We start from the raw sequence: 19,635 nt of genomic DNA, 5'->3' as shown, positions 1-19,635 counted from the left end.
AAGTATTTAAAGATTCCCACAACTCCAGTTATGACCATTATGATGTGTGACGAGATCTTGTGCCACAAGATCTTGCAAAATAAAAATGTGGCGATATTTCTTGTTGAGGTGAAAAGTTATCTTTTGTGATCAACATGATGGAGTGTGAGGGTGAAATTAGTGTTGAAGATATCCTCGCTACTTATAAATAATTTGTATGGCAACATTTTGGATTTCTGGAATAAGAAACAGCGAATGAGTGACAGACAAGACACAAACAAATATGTAAATATTGTAAGAAAACAGTGTCATACACCTCGGCTAACACAAGCACTATGCGCATACACATACGTGAACAACCACAGCCAATTAACACTGAAAAGGCAAACAATGCTAAATGCCTTTGCATCTCAACTTCAACCATCAAGTGCAAGAGCTATGGCAATAATGGGAGACGTCTGCGATTTCATTGCATTTTAAAGCATCTTGTAGCACAGTATAGTATAGAAGTATAATCAAAAACAATAGAAGACAATTGAATCGTCTTGAGCCAAGGAATTGGAGGAAAAAATAATTTTGTTATTGGCATAAACATGGGTGCAAATTTGGACAGTTGGTGGCACTAGATCAAGGCTTGACATTAACACCTGCCAACCCCCCAAATGCAGGTGGATTTCAGCAGTGGCATGTAACGCAGTCACTCGTACTAGCCAGTTTGGCGGATTGAATTTTATATATAGTATATAAATTTTTCAATTGTATAGGGATGCCTGAAGGATTGAGCCACAGATGCCTCAGATTTAATTTGGCCACATCTCAACTTGAGCAGATCTTCATATGTGTAAGTGTGAGGAAGCGGCTCAACTGAGGCCCCCATGACATTTTCTACATCCAGCTCCTCAGAGCTAAATGCTGCCAGCATTAGTACCTCAATTGGATCAGAAGAAAATGCATAGTGAGATTCTGAATCCAAAATGGGGTTCTCGAAGAGCCGCCTCGGCAGATGACCTGAACCATGGGGTGCAGATGCCTGACTCCCATCCCTCAAGAAGAGAGCCAGACAGGAGCAGAGCTAACTTAACACCTGACCTCCGCCGGCCCATAAAATTGGCATGATTTCAAACGCTTCCATGGCGTCAACACCATGACACAGCGTTGAGCTCCTTTGAAAGGGAACCCTTTATAAGCACCATCAAGTGTCAGGCAGATTTGTTTCTTTGTGTATGTGTAAATGTTCAAGTTTAGAACCATCCTGCTAAGTTTGGGATCTCTACGATTCACAACCTCTGACACCTATACACTTTTGGGGCAGAAAAAAAGAGAAAGAAGATTTTTCAGTGCTTGTTGCTATAGTCCTTCTTATAATCAGAAAATTGGATAAATTAAATTAAACTGGATTAAATTCAATTCAATTCAATTTAATTAAATACAATAAAGTTCCAGCAACTTAAGTGACAAGAAATCACAAGAATCAAAAGAAATGTAGAGTACTGCTGCTGTTCCCTTGAACAAAAACACATTTTGATTTAAAACTTAGCTGGAACATGTGATAAAATATGTTGTTGTCCCAATAATTTTGTCTCCCATTCAAAGTTAGAATATGTATGCTTACAGTCCCAAAAACAGGCTCACTCTACAGTATATAAGCCAATGAAAAAGACCTTCAAAAATCAGAACATCCATTGTCAGTCTTCCCTTTTCATGTTTCTCAATGTAAAAAAAAAAAAAACAGGTGACATGTTGTCATATTTAAGCTTGCATTAAGCTGTTCATTCCAAGACACTTACTCTCTGTCAAAATGAACAGATGTAGATGACTTAAGACATGAAATGCATGTGTGTTGCAGGTACAGTGGTCCCATCCAAAACAAAGATCGCGTACCACTTCTCAACACTGGTGCTGACTTACGGCCAGCAGCACACGCTGCAGATAGAACCAAGGGATGAGTATGGCAACCCCACCAGCAACTCTGTCTCACTGGTGGATGAGGTCAATTACAGCGTGCATGTCCACCCAGTAAGGATACTTACTGCATAGTTTTTATTTTAAACTTTTGAGGTTTGGTTATTATCATTAAAGTGGTTTGTATTCAAATCTCTTTTTCTTACTTTTCCTACAGTTGGGCACAGTGGAGGAGGAAAGCTCAGAGGATTGCTACATCACATCGGTATCATTAAACAAGCCTCAGTGTCAGGTTCTGATGAGGCTCACCTTTAAGAAGAAAGGCTGTTTTAGAGCATGCATCTCATACAGAGACCAGCCCCTCAGCAATGGGGAGTTTGACATCATTGTACTCAGTGGTAAGTTAATGAGCCTTTTTTACAAGAATCAGAAATCACATGCTCTTTCCTCAAATATTGCTTCTTACCTTTTCTGTTTTCCAAGTTGCTGTTGAATAATCTACAAAGAAATTACTATCTACTTGTTAGTAGCTTATAGGGCCACTCAGACCGTTGCTCGAATTTACTGGCGGGCGGTTTTATTTCACCAGCTGTTGTACAGTAAAGGTTGCGCAGCTACTCATTCAGCAATTCCCCTGCTCGTATCACCATACAACAAACATTATATAATTTATTCATTAAAAAAACTCCTAATATATGCTTCAATGCAGGATATAAAGTTGTGAGAGATGCATAATATTTCTGTGAGTATAATACGCTAAGAATATATAGTATGTAATCTCGTGCCTTTACATCCTGCATTCAAGTATATAATATAACTAATCCTGACCGATTTAAGTGATTAAACTAAGACGTAATTGATATCCAAGACCACACTGTATACAACTATTAGTCTTTGCATTAATGTTGCAACAGCAACAATACTACTATGGGTTTGTAATACTGTACATAGGCCTATTACAAATGTTAAGATGATGACGAAAGGAAAATGAGTGAAGATGAAATATCATTGAGATATGACAGAAGTGTTTATATATCCGACATATCCAGGGTGCGAGCAGTCCAGCTTCTCATTATAAATCTGAGGATTAGGTCTGCTTGAAAGGTGCATCCCAATGTGCATACTATCCACCCTAAATAGTAGCCATTAAATATTACTAATGTCCGAACCCTAGTATTTTGGATGGATAATATGCACATTGAGACACAGACACTGGCTTCACAGCACCTGCAGGGCGATAATACACAGCCACACCAAACAGACACGGAGAATATGAACAATTTAACCACCATCACTTCGAATTAGTTTATAAATTTAGCTCTTATGAGAGCTCTGTAGTAGGGCTGCGTGATTTATTGTGACAAAATCGCACGCGATTTGGCAAGGGCAGCGATTATTTATTTAATGCGCAGTTTGTCAGAGCTGTATGGCTCTGTGATCAGTAGTAAATGCTTCTCCATCTGAAAGCCAGAGGGCGCTCTTGCACAGAAACTCAAAATATGCCCTTCTGCAGAAGAATCATATCGCCACGCATCATATCACCAAAGAATATACACTAACAAGAAGCGACACTCAATGGAATGTTTCCATGTTTCCACCATTTTATGGTGAAAGCGAGTCGGCAGCCCACTAGTTTCTATGGCAATATCAGCTGCTATGTTAAAAAAAAAAAAAAAAAACATACATACATTAAAGCTGAAATCCAACCTGAATGACAACACAGAATAAAATACTATCACTAGTGATCATCAAATCCTTTTTACAGTTTATTTTACACACTTTGTTTAATTCTTCCACTTTTTTCACAAAACCTTTGACTCTAGAAACCTAGTCAGTTTGGGTTAAAATTCTTTAAAAGATCTAGTATTAGCATTACAAACACTGAATTAATACAACATATGAAATTAAATTAAGGACATGCATCAAAAAAATTGACCTAGTGGAGTGATACTATCAGGGCTTGACATTAACTTTTTTACTCACCAGCCACTGTGGCTAGTGGTTAGTGAGTTACTAGCCACTCAGCATTTTCACTGGCCACAATTTTGCTGTTAGGAAATTACATTTTATATGATTAAAGTTGACTTTGACATGCTAAAAGTACTTGATTTTGAGTCATTATACTTGATTAGCTAGATTTAAAACCCTTTCAAACTTTCAAATGAGGATTGACCACCTAAATCATGACTAGGCCTGCTGGTTTGTACGGGTGGGCAAGGGGTGGGTAATATGACCATGATATGCTAAATTTTATAACTGTATATGTTATTTTTGTTTGGTTATATAAAAAGAGCAAAGAAGCAAATCAGCAAATTACAAATACAATAGTAAATTAAATAGCCTAAACTCTTTTTTTTTTTTCAGATACAGTAGATTTATTTAACATCTTTTGTTGTTTGATTAACATTAATGACAGACAGGTATTTAATTGGGCTGCTGAATGCATATACGTGATGCACTGACACAACTGTACTTATCTTACTGCACTGGCAGAAGTTTTTTTTATCATGCTTAGCTTATTATGAGTACAATCTCAATACAATTATGTTTTAAAATCTTTATTCAGGGAACACAAATAACTAGAAATTAACAGTGATAGATAGCCGAGCCAAAAGAACCAGTTCAGGAGTCAAAGTCTTTTTACAAATTAAATGTCATGAAAATGTTTGAACGGTTTCTGTGATTTATTGGTGAGACTACAGAGTAAATTATCAGGAAATTTTATTTGAAAGTGGACTAATCCTTTAAAACTAACAGATGGAAATAATTTATGATGTTCAACACACATAACTGTTAAAATCTCCGAAAATTAAGTTCAGGATATCAAAATTACAGCACACAGTTAAATTGAATGATATATACATAATATCCAGAAGAGAGAATGTGCATTTCTGTAACCTTTTCACAATGTCTTTTTGCCTTACACAGAAAATGAGAAGAACTGTGTGGAGAAAAACGTGTCTACTCCAGGCATAAGCATCTACTTTGAGGCCTACCTCTATAACATGGGCACTTACAGTAGCTGTCCATGGCAGTTTCTAGCATCATCCCAGCTATCCCTGCAGAGACGGCCCTCCATGGGCGATGAGGAGGAGGAACATGACTCCCCTGTAGAGGGCCAGTCAGAGAAGGTCAAGAAACCAAAAAAGGTCTATTGCTATATCTCACCAAAGGTAAAATATTTTATAAATAGGTTAGTGCTAACTTTGTTGGTTAATTTTGTTTTTTGGTTAATATTGGTTCTTTGTTAATTTGGAATCTGATTTATTATAATTATGTGTTTCAGCAATTTTCTGTGAAGGAGTTTTACCTGAAAATTATTCCTTGGCGCCTTTTCACTTTCCGCGTGTGCCCCGGAACTAAGGTTATCTTTTCATCAGACTAACTCTTTTCTGAATAATATACAAAAAACACTGTTCTTTTGCTGCTTTCAAAAACTGTTATTTCCTTCAAGAATAAATATATACACTTGCAATCAAAATTGTTCCCCCTGACTTGCAAGACATGCTGGTTTTATGAACAAACACTGGCCTTTTATGTTCTCAAGAGTGGCATTCGTCGAGGCGTCCAGGCATGAAGTCAGTGCTTGTTTAGTGTTCTTCTTATAGTCTGCACTGAAATAGTTTTTATTCCCCTTGGTGAAATTGTGCTTTTTCTTCCATTTCCTTGAAGGTTTGCTATGGTGCCATACATTTTAAACAGTGCTGTCAACTGTGTCTCTTGGAACGTTTTGTGTGTTGGAAATGTTCTTGTAGCCATAGCCTTTCTGTTGTAATACAACAGCTTCTTTTAGCTTTTGTGAGAGCTTTTTTGACTTGGACATGTTTGCCACTCAACTTCAGCACATGCATGGGCTAAATATATGCATGTGTCACAACTAAAGCTAATTAAGTGTCGTTATAGAGTTCCTAAAGACTTCATTGTGTTTGTACCCTACTATACTTGTAAGTGATAAATAAACAGCAGTGTTGAATAGGGGTTGAACAATTATGGCATATCTGTATGATGAAAAAAATTCCTACGATCAGTATCACTTTTAATGTCACCTTCTTTTCTTATTTCAAGCTTTAGAAAAGCTTGCATTTTTAAATTGTTACAGTTTCTATGGAGATGAATAATTTGGATTGCAAATGTGTTTGTATATTTATTTATATATTTATTTATGAAGAGTTCAGATGCAAAAACTTCTAAGTCCGTCTGACATGTTTTCTTTTAAATGAGCATTTTTTTTTTTTTTATCAGGCTCCTATGTTTAGGTTCAGGAATTTCACTTTAATGGCAATGAAAAGGTTACTAGCCAGTTAATGAAATGCCTTATTTTCAGAAATGTCACTTTAGATTGGTAGCTTAACTGAAAAACCAGCTAAGTCCATGTGTGCTTTTTTTTCGCAAAAACCTCTTAGTCCAACTCTTTGGAAAACAAGACAAAATAAACACCACCTTCTGTCAGTTTTACAGCAGCAAAAGGAGCACTGTTGTGTTTACTTACTACTCACGAAATCCTGTAACGATGATAACTTGCAGCTCTGCAATTGAAAGTGGCCATATAATTTTTGACAGAGGTGGCGTTTAGCGGGTTTTTGCATCTAAACTCTTAATATAATATAATATAATATAATATAATATAATATAATATAATATAATATAATATAATATAATATAATATAATATAATATAATATAATATAATATAATATTCATTTCTTCTCCCCTATCCCTGGCAGTTCACATACCATGGACCAGACCCTGTTCATAAATACCTAACATTGGTGGTAGATGATGGGATTCAACCTCCAGTAGAGCTCAGCTGTAAGGACAGAAATATCATGGCTGCCACCTTTATCCGATTTCTCCACAAGAACATTGGTTAGTATGAGTGTTGGTGTGTCGGTCAGTCAATGCAATCAAATGTAGATTTGTTGGTGTGTTTGATGTCCTAAATGTTATTTGTGTTTTTATATCCTCTAGGAGGATCAGAGACTTTTCAGGATAAAGTGAACTTTTTCCAGCGGGAGCTGAGACACATTCACTCAAAAAAACCTCGCACCAAAACCTGCCTGAAAATCAGTCGTCCTTCTCTGCTTGAGTCGGTGAGCAAATATGCAGATCATTACTCATGGGTCATATAGAACAGGTTTAAAATGTAAAGACTTCATTTCCCTAAATATTCATACTCACACAAACCTGCCCCATTTATTTCTTGGAATCGTTTATTTCTTTTGTGTTGTACAGTCACAAAATTTTATGGAAATTAAAAGAGATGCTTCCCCTCCTTTTCAGTCTCTGAAGGCCACACGGAACTTTTCTGTGTCTGATTGGAGTAAGAACTTTGAAGTTGTGTTCCAGGATGAGGAAGGTTGGTTCACTGATTGGTGTTATCCCTTAAGATCGTGACATTTCATGACATTTCTGTTTTTAGTGTTAATAAACAAATAAATCCTATTTAAAGGTTAATTTGTTCTGTGTGTGTTTGGCTGTGTTTATTAGCTCTGGACTGGGGAGGGCCAAGGCGTGAGTGGTTTGAGCTTATCTGTAAGGCTCTGTTTGATACCAATAACCAGCTTTTCACACGCTTCAGTGACAACAACCAAGGCTTGGTAAGTCTCAGTATCTACCTCTGATTAGTGTTATGTGAGCAGAAGAACTGATTCTCATTCCTCTGTGTTCTGTAAAGATTATATAAAGAGTTCAGGTATAGGAGAAAGTATTTTTAAAGGATAAAATTACACCCATCACCTTTAGTGAACTGCAGTAATATAGACATTGACTTTTGAATGTTGTGAGCTGATATCTGATTAGCTTTTTTGTGTTTTTTGGGCAGGTCCACCCAAACGCAGAGCGTCCCCCTCACCTGAGGGTGAAGATGTATGAGTTTGCAGGGCGAGTGGTGGGGAAATGTCTATATGAATCAGCTTTAGGCGGGGCCTACAAGCAGCTAGTACGAGCCCGATTCACTCGCTCCTTCTTGGCTCAGATTATTGGATTACGTATGAACTACAAGGTGACAGTTGATTCATAACCTTCTAATAAATGATAAATGTGCATTTTAACCTGTACTGATACAGTCCTCATTTGCAATTGAATATCATTTTGTGTGTCATCATGTACCTCCAGATTTTGTAAATCATACCTGCAAACTCATCTCCTTTTGGCAAAATTAACTTTTTTGACATGAAATCGTTGCTTATATGAATGTATATCTGAAGGGAACTGACTGCAGAAATAATAGGTAATGGGTAATAACTTAGCAACATTCTTTGAAACAACACCAATGTCCTTGGTATCAACTGCTGATTCTAAGAAATCACCCCAACACACAATATGTTTTTCATTGGTCCCGAGTTTGCAAGTATGCAAATACATCACTTACTCTCTTTTGATGAATTTATATAAATGTTTGTTTAATTTTTGTTGTTCTTTGCTCTGCCAGTACTTTGAAACCGACGATGAGGAATTTTACAAAACTAAGGTCTGCTTCATTCTGAACAATGATGTCAGTGAAATGGATCTGGTGTTTGCAGAGGAAAAATATAGCAAGTCAGGACACCTGGAAAAGGTATTCCTTATTAATTCAATTCAATGAAAAATGAAATTTGTTCCATTTTAATCTTAGTTCTAAATATCATCATACAGTTCATGGAAGTGCTCTTAAGGCAGAAGTGTCCACTCCTGTTCCTGGAGTGCCAACGTCCTGTAGAGTTTAGCTCCAGCAAGCTCTAACACACCTGCCTGGTCTCTATTGAATCTGAAGACCTCAATTAGCTGGTCCAGGTGTATTTAATTAGGTTTGGAGCTAAATTCTGTAGGGCAGTGGGTCTCAATCACTAATAATTGCGTGGATTATTTGTATTTATACCAGGTGTGCCGCACAAGTCCTGAAAAGTCAAGCCAAAGGTTTTTGATTGCCCCCCGGTGGCTGGATGCAGTATATGTCATAAACCCCACCCTCTCCATGAAATCTAATGAGATGTGAGACAAACCAAAAAATTAAATTACTAGGGCTGCCCCCTAATAGTGGACTAACCATTAGTCGATGAGAAGAGGCTTAAACTAGATAAATGTGTACTATTCAAGTGTTTGTGAGTGTGAACGCTGAATAGTAGCGCGCTTACTGCATGACAGCTAACATGAAGGCGCCGGTGCGATCGCTTGCACCTAAAATACTCTGTAATTTTTGGTCATACAGTTAAGAGTAATACATCTTTTGAATTTGTAAAGAGTCTTCTTTTATTTGTGTGAACTCACAATGACAACAAAATGTTGTGCTTTTGTAAAAGAATGAAAGCAACTTTCTGCTGACTTTGTGTGAACTTGAGCGTGACAAACGACTACTAGTCGACCAGGAAAATCTTTAGTTGAGGGCAGCCCTATACATTACACTTCAAATACACTTTTTCCAAAGATGGTTTCTGTCATTTTAGACAGTTTTTATCACGCTGATATAAGTTCAAGTGTTTGTTTATTTTCAAATAAGTTTGGTTTTAATTAAAACATTTGTACGGAGATTTCATTAACAAATTTGTGCGTACGCATGCTTAGTGAATGAGACCCAATGGCCTTCCAGAAGCAAGTCAGGACACCTCTATTATTTGAAGATACAAGTCAATGTTAGTTGTGCACCTTGACTGAGAGTAATAATGTTACAGGTAGTGGAATTGATATCTGGTGGTGCTCAAATTGCCGTGACCAATGAGAATAAAATTCACTACTTAAACCTGTTGGCCCAGTACAGACTAGCCAGTCAAGTGCGAGAAGAAGTAGAGCATTTCCTCAAAGGTAAGAGCCCAGACTCAGACTCTTGAATTCAGTGTCTTTATGAGAAGACAATCTCAAATGAACTAAATGACCTCTTCTGTTCAGGTTTGAATGAACTGGTCCCTGAAAACCTTCTAGCCATATTTGATGAGAATGAATTGGAGGTGAGAACAGTAGTTAACATAGCTGTTTCCTTTTATCTAAGCACAGTTCAGTTTACATACACTGGTGTTCTATATCAACATACTAACCATATCTTTATATCTTTGGATTTCAAACCACAGTTTGATGAGCTGTTCCATAAACATCCCCTGATAAACATTCAACCAATACTTCCTTAAGGGAACTCAAAACATTATTTTTCCATTCCTTACAATGTTTTTTTTTTTTTTTTCATTCTTTTCAGTTGGTATCATTGTGTCCATTCTTAAGTTGCGGTCACATTAGCAAATTTAAATTTAAATTTAAATTTATCAAGATTTCATGGGCATGATATGGACCCCTTTAGCGACTTTTTCAAGAAAAGAGTCTTGCAACAAAATTTGCGACTTTTTGAACAAACTTTGTCTAGTTTCCAAGATTCGCCAGTATTGCCTCACAAGCATGAAGTCTTGCTTTCCCTCCTGTTCAGTGAGTGGCAGAGAGGAGCTGATGAATGCGATCTGTCAGTGAAAAAATAAGACATTCTGTTGCTTCTAAGTTTTTCTTTTGAGTAATCATTTTACATGTAAATATAGCCCAAATCACAGCACAGTCATTGTCTTTATCTTATGCCTGTGGTGATTTTTTCAGAGATCTCAATTATAAATCATATTCATCCCGTTGTCTTCCCCCTCGGTTGAAATGCGCTTGTTACAATAAGGATATAATTACAGGTAAGACCATTGATGGCTCCTCATTACCATGCTTAGGCCAGTGTTAACTTTTTTTATTTTTTTTATAGCTTTTTTTATGAAAAATAACAACCTTCACATTGAGAAATAGCTACAACATGCCACAGTTGTAATATAATCTTAAGTGAAAAATCTATTCCCTTAACAGATTATCTGTTATGAATTCTACAAGTTAGTCAAAATTTACCACAATAAATACAATAGAACATGATAAAAATCTTATCACAGTTTTGGAGTATGCTGGTGAATGCACCTATGGTGATTTGCACCACTTATGCAAAATTTAATAATTTGACTAAAGTTATATTGCGCAGATAATTGGTCCATTCAGTTCGGATATCTTATAAAAGCTGTGAATGTGCAATGCATATAATTAACTAATAAACTTGCTCTATGTTTCAGTGTGGGCAGTCAGAGTACTGATAACATGAGAAGTGAGAGAAAAAGTGAGTGTACGGTACAGATTCAAATATACGATGTACCGGCCCACTTCAACTCCACCCGCAGAAAAATATATAAATGAGAATAGTTTTATTGGTAAATTGACTGTATTAAAATACAGTATGTAAGCACAAGGAGTAGGAGAAAAGCAAGTAAACAAACTTGACACTAGCCAGAATGCGAATATGACGTAATTATGTCATGAATATTGCTTTTCAAGCAGGCTTTGGTTACTTTCCAATGAAAGTAGTTGGCAAAAGTGAGCAATTGTTTGAAGTTTAGGTCACACAGAAGTCAAAATTTGTTGGTGAATGTGGCGAATCTTGACCAACTTGAACACAAGCGAAATCTAAAAAAATTTTTACCCTCACACTAAACCCAGACAGATTTTTTCCCACGAAATTTCACCAAGCATGTGACCGCATCTTTAACAATCATTTGAACCATTAACGGTTTGGGTTTTTCTTTACAGACTCACCATGTGAAGTCGATGTGTAAAAAGTTAAACGTTTGACTGTTCTGTCCTGTTCTCAGTTGTTGATGTGTGGTACAGGAGATATTAACGTACAAGACTTTAAAGCTCACGCTGTTATTGTTGGAGGGTCATGGCACTTCAGAGAAAAGGTGAGTGATTTAACATGTTAAAAAAATGTATTTCATTAGTTTTTCATGGTATGCAGCTAACAAGGGTTATATACATGGATTATGCACAACATAAAAACCACTGACAGGTGCAGTGAATAACATTGATTGTTTCGTTACAGTGGCACCTGTCAAGGCGTGGGATATATTAGGCAGCAAGTGAACAGTCAATTCTTGAATTTCATGCTTTGGAAGCAGGAAAAATGGGCAAGCAAAAAGATCTGAGTGACTGTGACAAGAGCCAAATAGTGATGGCTAGATGACTCTGTTAGATCATATCCAAAACAGCTGGTTGTTCCCAGTATGCACCTACCAAAAGTGGTAGGATAGGTGATCTGTTGTCAGGTTCATGGACGCCCAAGGCTAATTGATGCATGTGGTGAACGAAAACTAGCCCATCTGAGCATCTAAGTATCTTTGGGATGTGCTTGACCAACAATTTGGCCACCTGCCTAAAACTGGTTGCCCACTGAAGTTAAGCAGGGCTGAGCCTGGTTAGTACCTGGATGGGACACCTCCTGGGAAAACTAGGTTGCTGCTGGAAGAGGTGGTAGTGAGGCCAGCAGGGGGTGCTCACCCTGTGTTCTGTGTAGGTCCTAATGCCCCAGTATAATGATGGGGACACTATACTGTCAAAAAGCACCATCCTTCAGATGAAACGTTGAAACAAGGTCCTGACTCTCTGTGGTCGTTAAAAATCCCAGGATGTCCTTCGAAAAGAGTAGGGGTGTAACCCTGACATCCTGGCCAAATTTGCCCATTGGCCTCTGTCCATCATGGCCTTCTAATAATCCCCATACACTGATTGGCTTCATAATTTTGTCTCCTCTACAGCAATAATCTGGTGTGTGGTGGGCATTCTGGCACAATATGGCTGCCGTTGCATCATCCAGGTGGATGCTGCACATTGGTGGTGGTTAAAGAGATTCCCCCTTCCATATGTAAAACGCTTTGAGTACCCAGAAAAGCGCTATATGACTGTAACAAATTATTAATTAATTATTATTATTATAATTATAACAAATTCGACCCATGGAGGCCCCACTTCGCAACTTGCAGGACTTAAAGGATCTGCTGCTAATGTGCTGGTGCCAGATACCACAGGACATGTTCAGAGGTCTTGTGGAGTCCATGCCTCGATGCATCAGAGCTGTTTTGGCAGCACGAGGGCGGCCTGATATAATACATGATACAAGGCAGGTGAATTTAATGTTGTGGCTGATCAGTGTAGAAAACATGGCATTGATAAACATATTTTCATAAATGTTAGGTGACAAGGTGACAGAAAACACTCAATAGGCCGCATTCATGAAAAATATGTAAAATAAATTAATTTCTGTTTAAATTCTTCATAAAACCATTCAGAATTAATTGTGGGTAGTGTTTATAGTAGTGACATATTTATATCACCCCACTTCACTGCCGGGCTAAACAGACAGGGGGAATTTAATTGTGTGGAGCAAAGGCCAAAGTGAATGCAGGGACAAATTGTTACCTAGATGAAATCTGGGGTATGGAGAGTGGAGGCATATCAATATGGTTGAGCCGCCATTGATCTCTTCATATTTTGCACAAAAATTATGATTGTCCTCTGTTCTTCTCTGTCTGGTAATGGGGGAATACACCTATGGGTGTGGATGTGATGGCATACCCTTGGCCAGGCACGTTGTTTCTAGTCCTCAGTCTAATTGAACCAACTCTAAAAAGGGTAAAAGAGTTTGGTTACTCGGTCATAGTGATTGCCCTAAAGTGGCTAATGAAATTGTAGTTGGTGCCGGCAATCTACATACTATACAACTAGCCCTGACCTTCCCTGTGGTGCAATGATCTTCTCTCATTGACACAAGGGGAGACTTTTCCTTCTCATTCAGATCAGCGCAAGGCCTCACCCATGAGAGGTGGGAAGTGTTTGAGCAGTGTGTTGTTCCCTTCTTATGTTCTGTGCCAGACGTATTGTGTTTCATGCCAGAACTTTCAGACAAAGGCAGGGTCTTTTTCTACCATTAAGGTTTACTTGGCTGAGAAATCAGCTTTGTCATGTGAGTATATTTTCATTTATTGCTTGCTCTTATTACTGCAAAGGCAAGTAGTGAAATCCATGCATGGCCAGCATGGTCAGTTCATGGCTTTTGTATGCACTTTGCTTTGAATGTTTCAAGGGCAACAATGCCACGTTTTTGCTTTTTCGTATGTGCGTGAAAGGGATGCACATACCAAAAAATGAGACTGATTCATATTAAGCACGTACTGTATAAGCACATAGTTTAATGTGTCTTGTCTTGTCTGGTGCTTTGACCAGTCTCTGTGTTGTTTAATGCATTGGAGACATGTTTTCTCCACTGCAGAAGTTACATCCTTATGGTTATATCCTTATTCATAAAAAAAAAAGAAAGTCATGCAAACATTTCCATTTTGCACAAGGGCTCGTCCGGTAAGAGAATTTGTTAAACTTCACAGAAAGAGCACCGGCAGGAGGGTGTGCGTCAATCATATGGTTGGTTTCACAAGGTTTATAATGCTACATGTAACAAGTATTTACATGTAATATAATGTCATTCAGATGAATGAATGTTTTCGACATACACTAACAGTTAACATTTAGACTGTTTTTGTGTTTCTTTAAGAAATAGAATCTATGAAAATAATCGTTAGTTGCAACTCTACTCGGGTCGCAAGCCTTAGTGTTATGTGTCAGTTTACCTAATAATCATGACGAAGCAGTTGGTATTCAGTAGGTGTGAAAAGGAGTTGGTTAAGATCATGGCAATTCTGTTCTGCAAAAATAACTATTGTGTGAATGTGTGTGTGTCAGTGTATATACACACTATACTATTGTGGAGTAATGGTTAGAGTCGGACTTGTAACCCTATGGTTGGTGGTTTGAATCTCGGTACCAGCAGGAAATTGGGGTAGGTGGGGAGAGTGAATGAACAGCGCTTTGGTGAAATGCAGAGCACAAATTCTGAGTATGGGACACCATACTTGGCCACATGTCATGTTTTGAGTAGTACCCTTAAGTTACTACTATAAACATTTTAGGGGTAATTAAGGTATAGTACACAAATGACATTTTGAAGTAATGCTTATTACAAGCTGTTGTACCCTTAAAGGTTTTTTAAAGGAAGTTACGTTGAGTTCGCAGAAAACCAGTTGTGTTAAACAGAGTATACATAATTTTTCAGAAAGCTGTTTTCTGCTAAACCTGGAAATAAGCAGTTTTCTTAAGTGCATGCAAAAACTGTCATAATTAACTAGTGATGGCTGTAGTTTCCTTTCAATATGGTCCACTCGCATTGCGTGAGATTTTGCTGACTTTATAGGGGAAACTATAACTATACTCTCCAAATACTGAAGCCTGATTGGATTACGTCTGTGCATCCACACAGACTCGCCAAAACGGGTGGGGCCGACTGCCTATAAGTCATGCTGGATGCCATATCATAAGAATCTTTCTTTTTGATGCATTAAGAAATCATCTCCTTGCTGACTTTTAAGAAGACAGAAGACTGCAGCTGCAACTGACTGTGCACTTTTTCCCTGCGGCCATCCAGTGACCTAATAAGAGCAAATTTCATTCATAATAGAGCAAATTCAATGGCGTGTGTTGCAAAATGTCACACCACAAGTGTAGCTCATGCAGGCCTCCCCTCACACACTGCTTGCCTGGGCCGCGCCCACACTGAGGCTGCACTCACCGAGACCAGCTGCTTTCACTGCGAGAGCATGAGTCTCGCCTTGCTGCACTCGCAAATCACTTTCAAGGAGAGCAATCATGGTCCTCATGTTCTCTTCCTCTCTCTGTTTTCTTCCTCTCTCGAGCTGAGACAAAAAAAAACAAAAAAAAAAAGCCAAGCATTTCCAGATCCCACGTGCCTCACTCTCCCCACAGCGAGAGGATTCCTCTTCACCCGCAGATGGTGCAGATGATTTTGAGTATCTTTGGGTGAGCGAAAGTAGACCTCTTTGCATCGAAACAAAAACTCCCACTGCCCAAAGTTATTCTCAAAGAAACAGGATGCGTTGGCCCATGTGTGGCCCTGTTCCCACCTGTATGCCTTCCCTCCGGTAGCTGTCAAATCAGGAAGGTCAGATGCTTGGTCATGCTAGTGGCCCCGATCTGGCAGAACCAACGTTGGTTCCCAAGTATGGTGCAGCTGCTGATAACAGCCCCTTTGCTAGTTCTGCTAAGGATTGGCCTCTTTTCCTAAGCAGAAGGGACTATCTGGCATCCCCAACCCGAGTTGTGGAGTCTCCATCTGTGACCCCTCGATAGGAGCCTTCATGGCTCTTCCGGAGTGTCATGAATGCTATCTCTGAAATGAGGCTGAAGTGCCCTTAAGTGGTCTTTCTTTTCCGACTGGTGTTCAGTCTAGAACGTAGACCCCCCCCTATCTTGTGGCATTACGCCAATACTGTAATTTCGGCAAAAGCTTCTGAATGGCGCACCCCATCTATGCTCAAATTGTATGTGATGGCCATTGCAGCGCACCATGCCCCTTTTGCCGGCCGATCAGTTGGAATGAACAAACCTAATTGTGAAGTTCCTTCGGGGAGCCAGAAAGCTGAATCCATTACAGTTCCGCCCTGGGATCTATCCATGGTCCTCAAGGCACTTCGAGACCCTCCGCTCAAGCCTCTTCTGATGACTGAACTCTGACCCCTTTCACTTAAGACTACCCTGCTGCTAGCCCTAGCATCAGTCAAGTGAGTTGGCGACTTCAGGCGCTCTCAGCGAACACATCTTGTCTTGAGTTTGGACCCAATGACAGTTTAGTCATCCTATAACCAAGGCGAGGCTATGTACCCAAGGTACTCTCCACTCTGTTCAGAGCTCAGTTTTTAACACTCTCTGCTCTTCCTGCTTCTAAGGATAAGCAGTCATTACATCTACTCTGCCCGGTCTGGGCACTCAGAGTATATATCGCTCTAGCCAGATCTGTCAATCAGAGTAGCTGTTTGTGTGCTTCGGAGGCTGCTCTAAGGGGCTGCAAGTCATGAAGCAGAGATTATATTGTTAGATAGTGGCACAATAGTTCCTTGGGATTGCAGATGGCCTGTCCAAGTTGGGTGTCCAATGGTAACATCTGTGCAGTGGCTGGCTGGTCCTTGCCATCCACCTTTGCCAGATTTTATAACCTTGACTCCTGCTCTTTAAACACGGATTTTGTGTAAACTCTGTTTCCTGAGATAACTGAAACAAGCATTGCATAGCTGGCAATGCTACTGCTCTCATGCACTAATCGACACTTGCCACTCCTCATTCGAAAGATTCTGATGATATGGCAACAAGCGCACTCCAGACACTTTTGGCGGGCAGAAAAGCCATTTGTCTGTGCAGGTGGAAAGACACGATCCAATCAGGCTTCAGTTTTCTGAAAAACAGTTTCCCCGTAGCGTCAGGGAACCAAGGTTACATTAGTAACCAAACCATTATTAAAGCTAATTGAAGTATATCTACTTGTTGGCTCTTATTGTTGGCAATCACTTTTTCACAGGGACACTGGGTGTTATGTACCGTGCATATATTTAATGCATGAAAGTTTTGTGGTTTTGTTCATGACTGGTGACTTCTATGCATTATATGTTGTGCTTGAAGACTGTAAAAATATGCTAAAATACAGAAAATCAGACTGGTACCAAATATTTTAACAGCACTGTATTTACATTAGTATGATATCCGATAATGTTTGATGCCTATATATGTTGTATATTTTGTATAAAATGGTTTGATATTGGGAATGTGTTTGAGTTCACATTAATATGTTGAAAGATCACAGCGGGAGATGAAAGTGTGAATTTATCCTGATTGTCCTGTTCTTTAGGTCATGAAGTGGTTCTGGGCAGTTGTGTCATCCTTCACACAGGAAGAACTGGCACGTTTGTTGCAGTTCACCACCGGATCCTCGCAGCTCCCACCTGGTGGCTTCAACACTCTCTGCCCCTCCTTCCAAATCATAGCAGCTCCCACACACAGCACGCTGCCTACCGCACACACCTGGTGAGCACACGCACAACAAACATTCCCTCACTTCCGCAGAAGGACCAAAATCCAATTCCCAGAATTAAATGTTGGTAAATATATGTACCATATTACATATTAGTTCAATATATATATATATATATATAATTACTGTTATACATCTCTTGCAACGTGGATATAGTTTTGTCAGAAGTCTCTATAGGACAAAAATTATCTGTTTGCAAGTTTAACTCCTCCTCCTCTGTTCAGTTTTAACCAGCTGTGCCTCCCAACGTATGACTCCTACGAGGAGCTCCACAAACTGCTGAAGCTGGCCATCAGTGAGGGGAGTGAGGGCTTTGGGATGCTTTGAACATCAGTCCAGCTCTGGCAGAAATGGAGAGTAATCTCTGAACCTCTTTTTTATGAACATCTCACCCCAGTGCACTTTACAGTGTACTGTAAATGACAGACTTTGATCACAAGATGCCTCTGGCAGGATTCAGGAGTTATGTACATATGTATTAAAAGATTGTTCTACAAGATGAAAATGGGAAGATTTTTTTGTTTTGTTTTGTTTTGTTTTGTTTTTTTGTTTTTTTAGATAGTTGCCTATCTTTCTGTATGTGAATGCAGACATAATTAAATGGCCTAAGTGTCATGATTCTTCTTTTGCATTTGGCATAAAGATGTTTTTTTTTTTTATGGAGCATAGTAGACTGTGGGATTTTGGAAATGACTGCATACCCACTGCACTTGGGCCTTAACTGATCAGGGAAGGTTGTGTATATAACTTCTGTTTTATTGTATGCTTTATTTATACAGTGTATGCATTTCCCCTGCAACTGTTCATTTGATATCTATGAAGAAGGGACCTTAGACACGTTGTCACATACCATATTAACATCTTTTTTTGAACAAGTGAAATTTGTTTAATGGGGATTTCATAAATCATAAAATTGCTTTTCTCAGATATGTCGATAGTGTTTCAGTTGCAACTGTTTTGGGAACAGGCATTCCCGAATGTTTGATGTTGTTGGTCAGACAGCTGACTTATCAGATGTGGTCTTTGCTCTCATCTTGAGCCTCTTACTTTTTTATTTTGAACATTAATTATTAATGAACATGCATAGGAAACAATTTGATCAAATTTAGGGTAAGATGTCCATTTAAAATATTATTACAAAAACTTATTTGTACTACTTAAACCTCATTTCTACTGTTATACTGAAATACCGGTATTTGAGTAACATCTATGCATCATACCAACAAGCCCCCAAACAACAAACACTGGCTTTGCTTGTTTTATAAATAACTGATGCTGTGTTTATTATTTTGGTTAATGTTAATGCCGCTATAAAATTAAAGTGTAATCATACAGGAAAAAATCATAATGCACAATGGCTGACTGTTGAACATTAGTGACCTGTTTTCTACTGTATAGAGCCTGTAGCAATATTCTATGAGGTCACATGCAAATTTGGAGTGTCCTTTGTGACCACTACAAACCATTTGCAGGGATAAAAAAAAAACAAATGCTAAAACAACTACCCTGATGTTACACTGTGCTCTTGCCTTTATTCTCTCTCTCCCTCCCTCCCGTCATATATACATATATATATATATATAAATACATATACAAACATTTTCACAGACACACATTTTCTTTTTCCTTGAAGTTAGACTCTTGGGTTTCAAAATGAACATTTCTGTGCAGATGGTTACAGTTAATGTATTATTTATGCAACACAATAAAAATCAGAAAATTATTCATCCATTCATTGTAAATGTCATCATAAAATTGTTGAGTGATAGAAAAGCAACTATATCAGTAGCCAGACAGAAAGGGGAAAAAAGGTTTTGCAAGAAAAGTGTAATAAAGTGACATACCATTATGAATCATTGCATTGATGTCTTTCAGCTCTATATTTAGGCTTGTGTTACTTTGACTAAAGACTCATTCAAATGTATATTTAGTAGTTTTGTCTGTTAGTAAATATTAGGTAAGCTTATTTATTGATGAAATCTGAAATTCAGTTCATTATTATTCTCCAAATTATGCTTA

At 38.4% G+C, this 19,635-nt stretch overlaps 1 protein-coding gene across 4 annotated transcripts in view; it reads left to right on the top strand.

Annotated features, from left to right (window-relative positions):
• arel1 (apoptosis resistant E3 ubiquitin protein ligase 1) overlaps positions 1-19,171 on the top strand; it is a 33,428-nt gene extending 14,257 nt beyond the window's left edge. For 2 of the 4 annotated variants that reach the window (XM_067368411.1, XM_067368412.1), the window contains exons 9-23: positions 1,826-1,995; positions 2,099-2,279; positions 4,810-5,054; positions 5,168-5,245; positions 6,605-6,746; positions 6,849-6,970; positions 7,161-7,236; positions 7,368-7,477; positions 7,702-7,881; positions 8,311-8,436; positions 9,527-9,656; positions 9,741-9,799; positions 11,504-11,593; positions 17,434-17,609; positions 17,841-19,171. In XM_067368411.1, the coding sequence (XP_067224512.1) occupies positions 1,826-1,995; positions 2,099-2,279; positions 4,810-5,054; positions 5,168-5,245; positions 6,605-6,746; positions 6,849-6,970; positions 7,161-7,236; positions 7,368-7,477; positions 7,702-7,881; positions 8,311-8,436; positions 9,527-9,656; positions 9,741-9,799; positions 11,504-11,593; positions 17,434-17,609; positions 17,841-17,943 (1,988 nt within the window). In that variant the 3' untranslated portion in view covers positions 17,944-19,171. Of the gene's footprint in view, positions 1-1,825; positions 1,996-2,098; positions 2,280-4,809; positions 5,055-5,167; positions 5,246-6,604; positions 6,747-6,848; positions 6,971-7,160; positions 7,237-7,367; positions 7,478-7,701; positions 7,882-8,310; positions 8,437-9,526; positions 9,657-9,740; positions 9,800-9,919; positions 11,594-17,433; positions 17,610-17,840 lie in introns of those variants that run through there. The other 2 variants (XR_010892560.1, XM_067368413.1) reach the window with 2 other exon arrangements.
• The last annotated feature ends 464 nt before the right edge of the window (positions 19,172-19,635 follow it).

Source organism: Chanodichthys erythropterus, chromosome 18, assembly GCF_024489055.1.
Source record: "Chanodichthys erythropterus isolate Z2021 chromosome 18, ASM2448905v1, whole genome shotgun sequence".
Taxonomy (NCBI): domain Eukaryota; kingdom Metazoa; phylum Chordata; class Actinopteri; order Cypriniformes; family Xenocyprididae; genus Chanodichthys; species Chanodichthys erythropterus.
This window is presented reverse-complemented; position numbering and strand designations above follow the sequence as displayed.